The sequence below is a fragment of the Parus major genome, chromosome 2 (assembly GCF_001522545.3).
Source record: "Parus major isolate Abel chromosome 2, Parus_major1.1, whole genome shotgun sequence".
Taxonomy (NCBI): domain Eukaryota; kingdom Metazoa; phylum Chordata; class Aves; order Passeriformes; family Paridae; genus Parus; species Parus major.
In genome coordinates, this window is record NC_031769.1 from 34,627,263 (window position 1) to 34,640,732 (window position 13,470).

The window sequence follows — 13,470 nt, forward strand, 5'->3', positions numbered from 1 at the left end:
GGCCCCGGCCCCGGCCCCGGCCCCGGCCCCGCTGGCCACCGTGAGCCGCAGGCTCCGTGAGCGATCCGGCTGTGTGGGGCCGGTCTGAGGCGGCGAACACGGAGCGGGGCGAAGTACAGGGGTTGTGTGAGGTGGCGGTGGCCGCCGCCGGCGCTCGCCAGGAGCAGCGCCAGAGGAGTGCGAGACACCCTCCCCAAATCCCAGCGGAAGGATGGCGCACGCCCCTTTGTCCGGCTCTGCCCATCCCGGCACGTGTCGCTGAGGGGACACGGGTGGCAGCGTGTCCCTGCCCCACGCTCGGGCTTGTCCGTGCCACCGCTCTCGGTTTGTCCAGCCGAACCACTAGCGATAGCAGCGCTCCATTAGCCCTCACTCGCCAAACAACAAAAATACATAGATAACAAAAAACCTTCACAAAACCTACATTACAAAATACTGTAATATAATGCAGCAAATAAAAGCGCTAGACAGGAGGTATCAGTAGAAAACGCCATGAATTTCACTATATGTATTTTTAAAATACATTGTATAATGTATAGTAGAATGGCAGCAACATCACAACCCGTGGTTATCATCCAACGTAAAAAACACTAGCTTTTCATAGCCAATTGAATATTTGCCTAGTAATCATTACTGCTTTTGTTACTATTATTACTGTTTATGTTGCTGCTTATGTTACTGTACTATATTGTAGGCATAGCTTAACATGCATTTGCTATTAACCACTCAGGAGGATCCAGACTAGCGCTGTGCTGCCTCTGTTATTTCAAGGTCTGTTGGATTCTTCTGAGCATAGAAGTGCGAAGAAGGAGGGTATGTGTTGTTTTTCTCTACATATACATCCAGGTGTGGTGGCAGGTGACAGATTTCTAAGTTTCCAAAGCTGTTGAAAAAGCAAGTGACTGGATGCTTTACTTCACAACACACTGAGATCAGACGGTTCTGGAAAGGTGAATAGGAAAACAGTCTGCAGTGTGAATAGGAAAAGTTTGCAGTGTGACTGGGGGGAAAACTTGGCATCCAAACCTGGACACCAGTCTTTTTATGTGGAACTGTAACTGGAATATTGTGACTGCATGACAGTAATACTGCTATGAAATATTTGTATTTGGGTGACATGATCCTGCTGAAGCCTGTCTGTTGGGCAAAGGGCCACATAAATCACAGGAAAGGGTCATAAAAAGATAAAATTGTTTAGCATTTCAGGTAATGGAAATTTAAAGTCATGGCTCAGGTGAGGTGACAGCTCTGTAGACCCTAAGCAAATTAACTTCTCTTCAAGGAAAGGATTTATGAGATGGTGTGGCACTTTCCAATAGTAAATGCATCCAGATTGTGGCAGAGACATATTCAGAATTTCAACAGCCTAAGGGCTGAGTAAACCCTATTGGTTTCCTTATTTTGGCTGGCAAGTTTAATACACCCAAGCCCAGCCTTGGGGCTTGTCATGGCTCTGTGTGTTAGAAGCAATCCATGAGAGAGCAGAGTTTAAGCTGTCAGACAAGGGAAAGGCTCTAGGGAACAGTCACACAAGTGCTCAGCCATCATCTGTATGACTAGCAGTAATCACAACCCAGGGTGGGACTCAGAGGAACTGTTTTAGTTACTTCAGTTGCCCCAGGTTCAGCCAGACGGGGTTATGTAGTTGCATCTTCAGTACTAAACCTCTTGTGCATCTAAATGAGTAAAAGAGTACTTTTGAGTGTTTCTGACCACCAGGAAATGAAACGTAGTAGAAAAATAAGGCCTCTCCAAGCAGGTTTGTAAAATATAACCTTATGTAGAAGCTTATTACCTGTTAATTTTTTTCTATCAGTGTGTTTGGCTTTTAAAAAAAAGGCAGTTTATCCAATCCGTAGCGATTCTATCTTGTGATCTGAAACTCTTAAACTTTTTCCATCACTAGTAATGATGAATTCTAATTACATCTTAGTTGACAACTTTATTAAGGAGCAGCTGACTAGAACTCATTCCTGCCCTAAATAGGCATTTTAGGTTTGAAGGGGTGACAAGAAATAGCTTTGCCAGTGAAGTGAAACACACCTTGTTTATTTTCAGTATGTTCTTTAACTGTGAGAGGTTTCTCACCTCTGAACTACCTCCTGCTACTGCTTTGTATCTTCACATGTGCTTCGGTATTTCAATTGCAAAGCTGAGATGCACAGGACAAGGAGGCCCCTCCATTCTTGATATTCATTGCCAAATCACCCACCAAAAGTACAGAATGTTTTCCTCAACATGCAGAATAGCAAGGATAGCTTGTCATACATCACTTTTCAAAACTGTTTATATAAATGCAGTATCTTTAATCCATCTGATTGCAGAGAGGCCAAGGTTTTATTCTGTTTTTGTCACACTTTAAATAAATTTACACTTGAGGACGTACATATGGACACATTGGCTAATTAAAGCTCAAGGAAAGAGGAATATGTAGTTGAGCTTAGCAGCATTTGAACAGCTAAGTTACTCCTGTACCCTTAGAAGTGTTACTATTACATGTTAAGACTTTAGTTGAACAAACAATTCTGCCTACCATGGGCACCAAGGTTATAATTTTGCTGTCCTACATAATGCTTTTTCCATTTGCTCACTGTTATGTACTAAGCAGTTGGTGTTTAGGAGTAAAAAAAAAGCAGTATTGATGATTGTTATTAGCTGCTTTTAATCCTGGAATTCAAGCAGAGTGATATTTTCAGTTAGCTTGCCATAGACATTCTTTTTTTGGGTACACAACGACATTTAATAGAACATGAATAAAAATAAGACTGTGATTCGTTTAGAATTGATTTTTTTTTTCCTAATGAACTCCTAATGGGCTTTAGAGAAGTCTCTTCATGCATGTGTCTGTCAGTCTTTACTTGCTTTGGAAAAATTCAGGGAGTTGTAGATCACAAAGACTGAAGGGCACTAAGACAGGTTTGGAACACTTTTTTTTTTCTGAGGTACAAGTTCCCAGAGAGCAAATACAATTAAAAAGTCAGTAACTGAACTTAGAGCTATCAATATATAGCACCACTAGGTCTCTCCTGCATGCTTTTTTGACTTCACTGATACTCAAGATTTAATTAGTTAATGATACTAGTGACACTGTGGTGACAAATACAGAATTCTCATGTTGTGAGAATAATTCTGAATAAAAAGGCATTTCTGCAGTCTTTCTGAAGTGTTGCACAATCATTGACTGCATCAGTCTTTGTTCTAAGTCCTTTCCTAACTTGGGAAGTCAGAAGATTACATGGGGAGCCCATATTGCAGAAAATGCCCCAGCCTTCCAGATTCAATAATGCATCACTTTTTTGTAAGAAAAGCCAACTAATGCAATTTTTCTCTATTTTGTATCGCTTTCTTATTTATTTGTATTACTGTGAAAGGATTTTTGACGTTACCTATCTGCGTTGCGTGGGAGGAATGCAGATCTGAATTGCACTCATATTTTTATAAATGTTCAAAAAAGCTGCACTGTAGGAGAAATATTTGCCTATTTCATATGTGAAGTTGGAATACAGTAAATTCATAATCCATTAGGGAAGGCATTTTCCTGATAGATAGATGCAGAAGTAGTGTCTAGTGTAATTCACTTGGCAATTGTTTCTTTCAGTATTGATAAAATAAGTCCTATTTCTGCTTGACTGCTAAATACACTCTCCAAGTAATTTTAGGAAATGCTACTTTTAAATACATCTCCCATCACTGAATGGTGAAGGACCTGCAAATTTGAGAGCTGCTTTAAACTTTTCTCAAAGATGCTTTGATATATGGTGAAATAATCTATAAATGATTGTTAATTATAAAGGGAAACCAAGCAAGGAGATCAGTAGAGCTATATATGAAGCTTAGATGCCTTTGAAGAGGACACAATTGTTTAAAGCACCAGTGTAGATGGATTTAGAAACAATGCACAATGGTCATTCAGGAACTTAAAGGCACCACACTGCTGAGAGCCTCAGTTACCATCCACACTTAATTGTAAATTTAAATTCCTGACATGATATTTTGCTCAAGCTCCCCCACCCAACTGTCTGGGTTTTTTTCCCCTCTAGATTTATGGGGTTCACCATGGTGGCTCTGTGTTGGAAGCTGCCCATCTGCCTTCTCTTCTATCAAGTGGTCTCAGGAAGAGTGAGGAGGGAGGGGCACTACGTGGCAGCCGTGTACGAGCACGAGTCCATCCTGAGCCCGACGCCGGCGGCGCTGGTGGAGCGACGCTCCGCGCTGGAGCTCATGGGCAGGAACCTCGACATCTATGAGCAGCAAGTGCTGGCTGCCGCCAGGCAGGTACGGCCCAGCTCCAGGCAGCACTCCTGTGTGCCCTGGGTATATATATAGAGGAAGTGCTGTTTGAAGATAATCTTTCACATTTGTGTTCCCAGGCAACTAAAGCCGTGTTTATACCCGTAACTATGGTCTGGGTTCTCAGACGATCTGACCTGCCAGCAGCTCTGAAAATGAATCAGGCCAATTAGCATCCCGCCTGACTCGGGCTATTCCAAGCTTGGAAAAACACGCCCATCGTTATTTAGTATAGGGAAATTAATTTTCTATTTTGGTCTGAATACCTATCTCCTTTCTGTTTTCTTAAATAGAAGTGTTTCCTTGAGGGTTTGTCTTGCTGGCAGCTGTCTTGGGTTTGGTTTTATTCCAGTGCTCTCAATGGAAATTCCTGAATGTTTCTAAAAACTAAGGAAGTCAAATGCTTTGGAAATTAATGTTCTGCTTTTAACAACTTTGTGGAACTAAAGTTTTCCATTCCTTTCTCCTACCCACCATGGAATGGTTCTAAGTCTAAATATATTTAGACTAGTATTGCCAGCTGTTCTTATGTGTTGCCCTCATTCCTCCCCCCCCCAAGAAAACCCCAGCTGGTTCTAGTGACAGGAAGCAAGTGTTACTGGTCCTACACAGAGAAGAATTGAGTTGCAATTTTCAGAGATCTGTTGTTCTAGGACAGAATAATTACTGTTTTTATATAATTTGAAAACATGATTTTTTATTTTTTATTTTTTTTGAGAAATTCAGATGATAGGGCAGAAGCATAATGGCAATTTTTATTCAGCCCTGCACCCAAGACACATAAATTATCCCAAAACCATCGCATAGTTAATACATTTGAGCTGACTTTTCAAAACTAACAGGAATTTGGGTGGCTGGTGCTGGGTCTGATTTAAGAGGAGTACACCTTATTTTTAGGAACAATTCAGATCTCCTTGAACTTCAGGCAGAGCCTCTCATTTCTACCAGACTGTGCACTGCTTCCACAGTGAAGCTGTTTCTGAAATGAGCACTCCCAGTAACCTGTCCAACCCTATAATGAAATGGGATTTAGAGAAGTCTCTTCATGCATATGTCTGTCAGTCTGTATTTGCTTTGGAAAAATTCAGCGAGTAGTAGATCATCCAATACCTAACTAATTAAGTGATGCTGCACCTTTGACAAAACGTATCTGCAAATAGCATAATTCTGATAAAAAAATTAACATCATCAGTCTTTAACCTGAATGATGACATTCTCATGACTTGTGTGAAGGGAGAATACCTTTGGTAAGAAATTGGAGGCGGTATGCTTTCATTTGCATGAGCTTGAAATAATGTCAAATTACTTTTCAAGAGAAAGGTATGTGTCAGGTTAAATAAGTTTTTCTTTTATACACATAGTTACACACCTACTACATAGTTATACCTACTATGAAGTTGAAGAAAAGACATCTTCAAGCAACATTACTGGCAAAACATAATTGGATTATCCTTAACTTTCTTTAGCTCTTTTTACCCACAAGATCCCCCTTTTCCTTTGCTTTGCCTCCAAAACATGTCTTTGTTTTACATACAGGGGGCACAGATCATTGTTTTTCCTGAGGATGGAATCCATGGCTTCAACTTCACCAGAAGCTCCATTTACCCTTACTTGGATTTTGTTCCGCATTCTCACTCTGGGAGGTGGAATCCCTGCAGAGAGCCCTATTTGTTCAATGACACAGAGGTAAACATAGCGGGGATGCCTGCACGGGTGGGATAACTGAACGCTCCAAGTGGGAAACAGTTCAAGTTGGTTTGCTTAAGGAAGTAAGCAAGAAATTTAACAGCTCCTAGTACCAGATTCTGTTTTCATGGGTGCTCAAGCTCTGCCAGTTTCATTCTTAGCAGAGGAGGGTTTCACACATACATGTGAGGAGATCAGTTGTGTATGAACCACGTCATCTCCTCCTCCCCAGCCTCTGAAATGGTAACTGCTCTCTCGTAAGAGCCATTGTGTGTGGTTTTAGTTTGAACAACATTGTTTTATATAAAACAACAGTAGTATCTTCCCTTTTGGTGCATTCTCATTACTCAGCTTTAATGACTTAATGCCATCACAGCATTCTGACTCAGCAATCACTGCCGAATGATTAGCAGAAGTAACAGGACTTACCTGCTACAACATAAATCACAGCTTGACACGTACCAAAGGTGATTGCATAAGATATGACCTGGCTGTTACAGAAATAGTACTATCATTCACTGCTCTGGACCTGAACTGAAAATAACCATGCTCAGTAAATACAGACTGCTAATTCTTCCAGTACTCAGTATAATGAAAGAAATCGTGTCTGTACCTAGTGAGCAGGATTTGTGTGCGAACATGAATCGCAGTTGTAAACAATGATCTGTTTTGGCCTATGAATCTTTGTTAGCAATGATCATGGCCAAGCAAGCAAGAACTTAGTTTGCCATTCAGATGCTGTTTGGAGATTGCAGTCTTTGGTACAGCACTCTGTGTTAGGGCAGAAATAGCCCAGTAATACTATGGTCTGCAATGTTTTCTGTTTATTTGCTGTGATATACAAGGTCTATCCCTTTCCATCTCTGCTTCTCTAAGTTGTAGGTAGTAATTGCTTTTTAAAGATTTATAGTAGAAACATCCAGGTGCAGATGATCATTATTAGACACTGTCCTTCTAAAGGCACACACAGATCAGTTGTGTTCCTTGGCAAAGCTTTCAGTTGACATACGGTGTTTTAAAGCCATTGGTGCTCCTACAAGTCACAAGTTTCTAAAAATTAACACCCTTGGAATAGATTTATTTACTTACTTCCTTCTGAGGAAATAAAACTCAGACAATCTTTTTTTCAGAGTTGTTTTAAATGAAACACCTGAAATACCTTTCTGCCTACAAAGCTACTGGTCCAAATAGCTTTTGTCACAAAATCATCAGTGCTTTTTAAATTTTACGGATATGGTTAAATGTGTTCAATTTTGAATTTCCACAATAATAATTTGGAAAGTATTAAGTCACAGGCCTTAATGTACTCCACCACATACTGAAGCACTCACATTTCTCCCTGCTGTTTTCCAGGTTGTTCAGCGCCTGAGCTGCATGGCTCTGAAGAACAAGATATTCCTTGTGGCCAATTTAGGGACCAAGCAGCCGTGTGAGCGCTCGGATCCGCAGTGCCCGTCGGATGGGAGGTACCAGTTCAACACCAACGTGGCATTTGCCGCGGACGGGACGCTGCTGGCCACGTATCGCAAACACAATCTGTACTTCGAGTACGCTTATGACACCCCTCCAGAGCCAGACTATGCATTCTTTGACACCCCTTTTGCTGGCAAGTTTGGCATGTTCACTTGCTTTGATATACTCTTTTTTGAGCCTGCTGTGAACCTCATCAGACAATACAATTTGAAGCAAATTGTTTATCCAACTGCCTGGATGAACCAGCTACCGCTTTTGTCTGCTGTAGAGTTTCAACAAGCTTTTGCAACAGCTTTCAATGTCAATATTTTAGCAGCCAACATCCACCACCCTACCTTGGGCATGACAGGGAGTGGCATATACACTCCAGTCAAATCATTCATCTACCACAACATGGAAAGTTACGGTGGCAAGCTCATAGTAGCAGAAATTCCTGTGATTACTGCAGATTATAAAACCAATTTAGAGAGTAATGAAAGACTTAGAGAGAACTTACATGACTCATGTAGGACTTCTACAAGCACCTCACTGGATGATGAAGTTTGCTTCAAGGAGCAAGAAGAGACTCCTGGCAGAGTATCTGAAAAAGGAAAGGGACAGTCACCTCCTTCCTTTTATGCAGAAATGATGTACGACAACTTCACTTTTGTTCCTGTATGGGGGGAAGAAGGAGAGCTCCAGGTTTGTGCCAATACCCTTTGTTGTTACTTAAACTACCAGAGAGCTGTTTCAACTGATGAATTATATGCTTTGGGAGTTTTTGATGGGCTCCATACAGTACATGGCACATACTATGTCCAGGCCTGTGCCTTGGTGAAGTGTGGTGGTCTCAGCTTCAGCACTTGTGGACAGGAGGTCACAGATGCCACTGCTCTCATAGATTTCCAGCTATGGGGAAATATGAGCACCCCTTACATCTTTCCTTTGCTGCTGACATCTGGTATTACCTTGGACTTTGCTGATCACATGGGCTGGAAAAACAACCACTATTTCCTCAGCAAAAATAGAACATCGTCTGGCCTCCTGACAGCTGCTCTCTATGGGCGATGGTATGAGAAGGACTAGCACAGATATTTGACTGACTCAGAAAACAACTGCCCGTATGTTCAGAGTATGTGTCTTAACAGAAATTGTTGGATATCCGTATTTCCTAGAGGTTCAGGTGTGTTTGTCCCATCACTGCCTGATTAGGTCCCACATTTGAAATAATGGCTGTAAGTACAGTCTGTACCATGGTAGCTGATGTCCTACCAGGAGTGAAAGAACTGCCTTGCAAAGGTAAAGGCTTGCTGTGATCTGCTGAGATGTTTTATACCAGAAAATAACACTTCTCATTTCAACTGAATTTACTACTTTTAATTGAATCCTTTGGTTTTTGAGGGTCCTGGCTGGGAGTATGGAAATTAATGGAATGGAAAACTATTGCAAGAAAAAAAACCCAAAACAAAACAGAGGAAGGAAGTCACAAATATTGTGCATAACATGCACAAAAACATGTAGGTATACAGACATATAGCATTTATGTGCTGAGGTTCTGATTAGGGTCCCATGACTGGTTTTCTTACTTAGAGTCAAAAACTCCCAGCTGAAATCATTACCATTGACTGCCCACTCAGGTATCTGTAGTCCTATTACCCATTTAACTGAATGTTACAGCTGTAAACATCTACAGAATAGCTAACGACTCTGAAAACCTAGACTGCAGCAAGAAACAATTCACAAGAAATTATGTTTAAAGAAAACATCAGCATTGAATATCAGTGGCCATATTATGTACTGTCTGAGTACTTTAACTTTCCCTGTTTAAAAGAGGTTTAAAAGAGTCATTTTAAGACTGTTTTGACTTTAAAACATCTTACATGCTATTGATGAATTTATTCAAGAGGAGTTATGAAAAGCACATAATAAGCTGTGGGGCAGCAAGGATTTTGCATCAGTGCTTCATGTGCCAGATGGCAGGTTTGTGCTGCTGAGTAAAACACACATTTTTTTCCAGAGTAATAACTAGATTAAGTGCTATAGCTGTTCTACTGCAGTGAAGAAGTTGGGAAGAGAATATTCAAAGGTTATTAATTTGGAGTTAAATTCAGACAAGTTAATGTATTCTCAAGCATTATAATTTTATGGGGTCTTACTGGCTATTATGACTTCATCTGGGTAATGGCTGTTGAGTAATGGAATAAACACAACTGTTCCTTTGGTGAGTCCTTGTGTTCCAGCTGCTCTGTTAGTCAGGCTGAAAGGAGCAGAGCACAGGAGACAGGAAAGCTGGGAGTCTGCCTTTATTTTGGTGGTCTGAGTAGGTTCAAACTCAAACCACCACAGCTACAAGGATGAGTCCTGAGAGGTGCTCAATCAGCTCCTGCTTCGAATGAACTCACCTTCTGGTGTCAGAAAACAAAACAACCAAAAAATTGCTGAATTTCTACCTTAGGGTTTCTTAGATATTTACACAAATTAGTGCATAAATATGGAAGATCTTGAGCTCTCCTTCTCCAGTCTGTATCCCTGTGAGTCAGGCCCTTGTCGAGCACTGCTCTGATACAGCAGCACAGCAGGTTTGTTTATCCTGCAGCATATATTGACAGAAATATTGAGAAGGGAATGTCTGTATTATTATTAGGCATAAACTTGCTGCTATAAAAGTAGGCCATTCCACCACAGGTTTATTAAAGATCATTAATTCTTTGGCACCCATACCATGTTCCTGCTGAATGCTGCACAATTCCAGGATTTACAGGGTAGAACGGAAAAGCATTTGCAGTGCTTGTTGATGCTTCTGCTTCTACTACTACATGACCAAGTCTGAAAGGATGGAACAGTGAACAACTGGAGATTTCAGCTCTCAGGACCCTCCACTTTGGAGGCTGAAAAACATGCAGCTTCATGCACTAAAATACTCTTTGGGATTTAGTTCCAGAGCAGACCACTACCACAGTAAGTCAGGCTAAACAGATAAATAGCATTACACATATTTGCTATGCTTAAGGAAAGAAGTATTTATCTGTGAAATACTTGCAAATTGTGTCCCAAAGAGCTACTCTAACTCTGGGTATATTAAAATTGTTAGAAGCTTCCAGCCCTGCTGGAGTTTGCATGAGGCACGTTCCTGTCTCCTCCCTGAGAAGTGCAGGCATTAAATCACAGTGTTCTCATACCTTGTTCCTTTCACCCAAAACAGCTGCCTCTAGCAAAGAGAACTGGGAAAGGGCCAACAGGCACTGCTAGACACACTGGATTACCAGAAGTACCTGCTCCTGCCTCCCACCTGATCTTTGAGCAGATGTGTGTCTGACCCGGGGTGACCAGCACCACTCATTGGTGCCTTCTGAAGTGTGTGCTGGAGCAGCAATGTTCTGTTCCCAAACAAGCCAGAGGTCCTGTCAGTGAAGCTACTTAGCACGTGCTGAGGAGGTATGAGAAGCCTTCAGCAAGGCTGATGTTCACTAGTAAGACATTGTAATGCAGCCCATCATCTAATGGATATAAACAGTTTTATTAAAGCTTCCTGAGCCATTCCTGTCTGAGAGTGGAACAAAACCAAACCAGGACACAAGGATTTTTGACAAAGAGGAAGTAGAGTTGAAATCTAGAGCTGCTTTAAACCACTCAGTCTGTGGACCAAAGTGGAACCAGAATTTGTGAATTTGTACTGACACTAAATTAGAAACTTCCTTTCTGAAACAGGAGGGGATGGTGTCTTTAAAGGACACTGCTCCTGGGAAGGGTAACAGCCATAGAAACTCTCTGTCTGGGTAGGAGTAACAGCACACGAGTCAGAGGGGTTGGAAAGTTCCTCAAAAGGGATCTTGCTGCTTCAGGATTCACAGTGATTTTTCCAGGTGGATGTTAGGATACTCTCCTTACCATGAGAGAAGCACCAGAAAGCACATCAAAGGAACAGCTGGAAAACAGAACCCCGAGTTGAGCTATCAAGAGGCATGGGAAGAGACTGAGGTGACACAATCTGTTCAGGTCAGAGACCTTCACAATGTCCAGCTGGGCATAACCTCCTTTAGGCAGATCTCAGCCAGTGAAATGGAAACCCCAAATATTCACAGGCAGAACTAAATTAAAATTATAATTCCATCAAGTTTTTAAAAGTCAACAACAACAAAAATACTTGAGTTACTGTGCGCTCCTTTTTCCCAGCCCTGGGAGAGCAGGTGTGGGCAACACAGGTCAGAAATCAGAGATAATAGTGGGACCCATAGCAAATGAAGTGAACTCTTGGTAGAAGCAATTAGAAAGGTTGAATTCGTTAAGACTTTAATAGATTACGAACATTTTTAAGGTTTTTAGATATTATGCTGACAGTTTTGAGTAACAAAGTCTGGCAAGGGACAGGAAATACATGACAGGATACATGAATCACTAGATTGCTTTAAAACTATTTAAGCCATCTAATCTATTCATTTAACATAGAACACCTGAGATGTCAGATTTATATCAGATGCCAGGTACAGAGAAGAAAACCTGCAAGTCTGTCCTTTGACAAGGCTTTAAAGCAGGTTTTGTTTTGTTCTGTTGTAAACCTGAATAGCAAGAGTTCTGGCTGCATCTATTGCAATTTTAATTAAAAAAAAAGAGAAAGATTGTAAGGTTTTTTTCTCTTCTTTAAATATTTAGTGACATCATCAATGTGAAGACAGTTTGAAAGGCTCTTTAGGTTCTCTATTATTCAACTATGTTTACAGTTACATGGAGGAAAACTGTAAGACCTTTCCCAATCTCAGCTTAAAAATTGCCAAAACAAAGCACAGAATGGAGACAGCTAAATTTATCCTAATGTAAAATAACACACGGCACACCAGGGGAACATGGATAATTTAAATACTGCTTTATCTGAAGACAAATAGTGTGCTAATGAGACTGGGATACCAGGTTGGAAAGAGTTGCAAGAAATCTTCAAGTCCTGTAAGCAGGGACAGTCATCTTTCCCTGTCAGGAAAGTTCAGTTGTGAGATGAGCTGGAGAATTTGAAAAATTTAGTCATGTTTGTAACTAATCTTCCTCAGGGAAAGGAAGCCAAAAGAGTCCTGTGATATTGCTGTGCTCTAGATGCCTGAACAACTCAACAAAATGCTCTTTCCAAGGCTGCCATTTCAGACCATTTTTCTCTCAGCAGGTCTAAGAGGGAACAGAGACCAGGCTGGGCACCTGGGTGACATTCACCACGTCCAGACAGGCATTTCCTTCTCCTGTGAAGCAGTAAAATGAAGGGATTTTGTGATAAGGGGTACAGATTCTCATAAATACAGTAACAGGATAGTTTCTTAAGAATAGCCAGTTGTTTCACCATTAAAATTAATGCACAGTGATACCTTTGCACTGAACATTTGAAAACATACCAGTATTACAGTGAGCAAAACAAAAAGCCAATGCTATCAGCTAACAAATAGGCCTGTGCTGTCTCTTCTCATTTAATAAAATAGGACTGGAAAGAACCCACTAACATCTTTGAAGCCCAGCTCCTGGCCCTGCACATGATCACCCCAAGGATCACACCACATTCCCAAGAGCATTTACCACCACAGGTTTCAGTCTGCAAAGTGTGGAGCCCCGTGTTTTATAAATTCTTATCTTGTCCAATTCAGCTACACATTTAAATACAAAAAATGTTTTCCATTCCAATCAGAATTCTACTCCAACTATCCTGCCAGCTTCTGCAGCACATTAAAGAGGATTATAAGGAAATCATCACCAATCACTGAGATTACTGCAAGAGGCAATAACTACCGATCTTGAATTTAAAGATTTGTATGAATTGGCTTGACCAGCTTTAAGAATTTAAATACTTACTTTTTTGTGATATTAATATCAATTTTACCAAGTTTGAATTCAGACTTATGGAATTTGTGTTAGAAGAAGTTTAAACTACTTATTCAGAGATTAAAAAAGACCCTTCTCTCCAAAGTCTAGTTAGTCTGATACCAACAGGACTGGATTATCAGAATTTACAGTGGGAATCAATGCTTTTTAACCAAAAGTGTGATGGCATTTCTTTTGTGGATACATACC

The 13,470-nt window shown here is 40.9% G+C and overlaps 1 protein-coding gene across 5 annotated transcripts in view; it reads left to right on the forward strand.

Annotated features, from left to right (window-relative positions):
• Positions 1 to 9,653, forward strand: part of BTD (biotinidase) — a 10,509-nt gene extending 856 nt beyond the window's left edge. For 4 of the 5 annotated variants that reach the window (XM_033511894.1, XM_015617647.2, XM_015617645.3 and 1 more), the window contains exons 2-5: positions 731 to 813; positions 4,041 to 4,275; positions 5,827 to 5,976; positions 7,330 to 9,653. In XM_033511894.1, the coding sequence (XP_033367785.1) occupies positions 4,045 to 4,275; positions 5,827 to 5,976; positions 7,330 to 8,514 (1,566 nt within the window). In that variant the 5' untranslated portion in view covers positions 731 to 813; positions 4,041 to 4,044 and the 3' untranslated portion in view covers positions 8,515 to 9,653. Of the gene's footprint in view, positions 1 to 65; positions 325 to 730; positions 814 to 4,040; positions 4,276 to 5,826; positions 5,977 to 7,329 lie in introns of those variants that run through there. The other variant, XM_015617646.3, reaches the window with a different exon arrangement.
• The last annotated feature ends 3,817 nt before the right edge of the window (positions 9,654 to 13,470 follow it).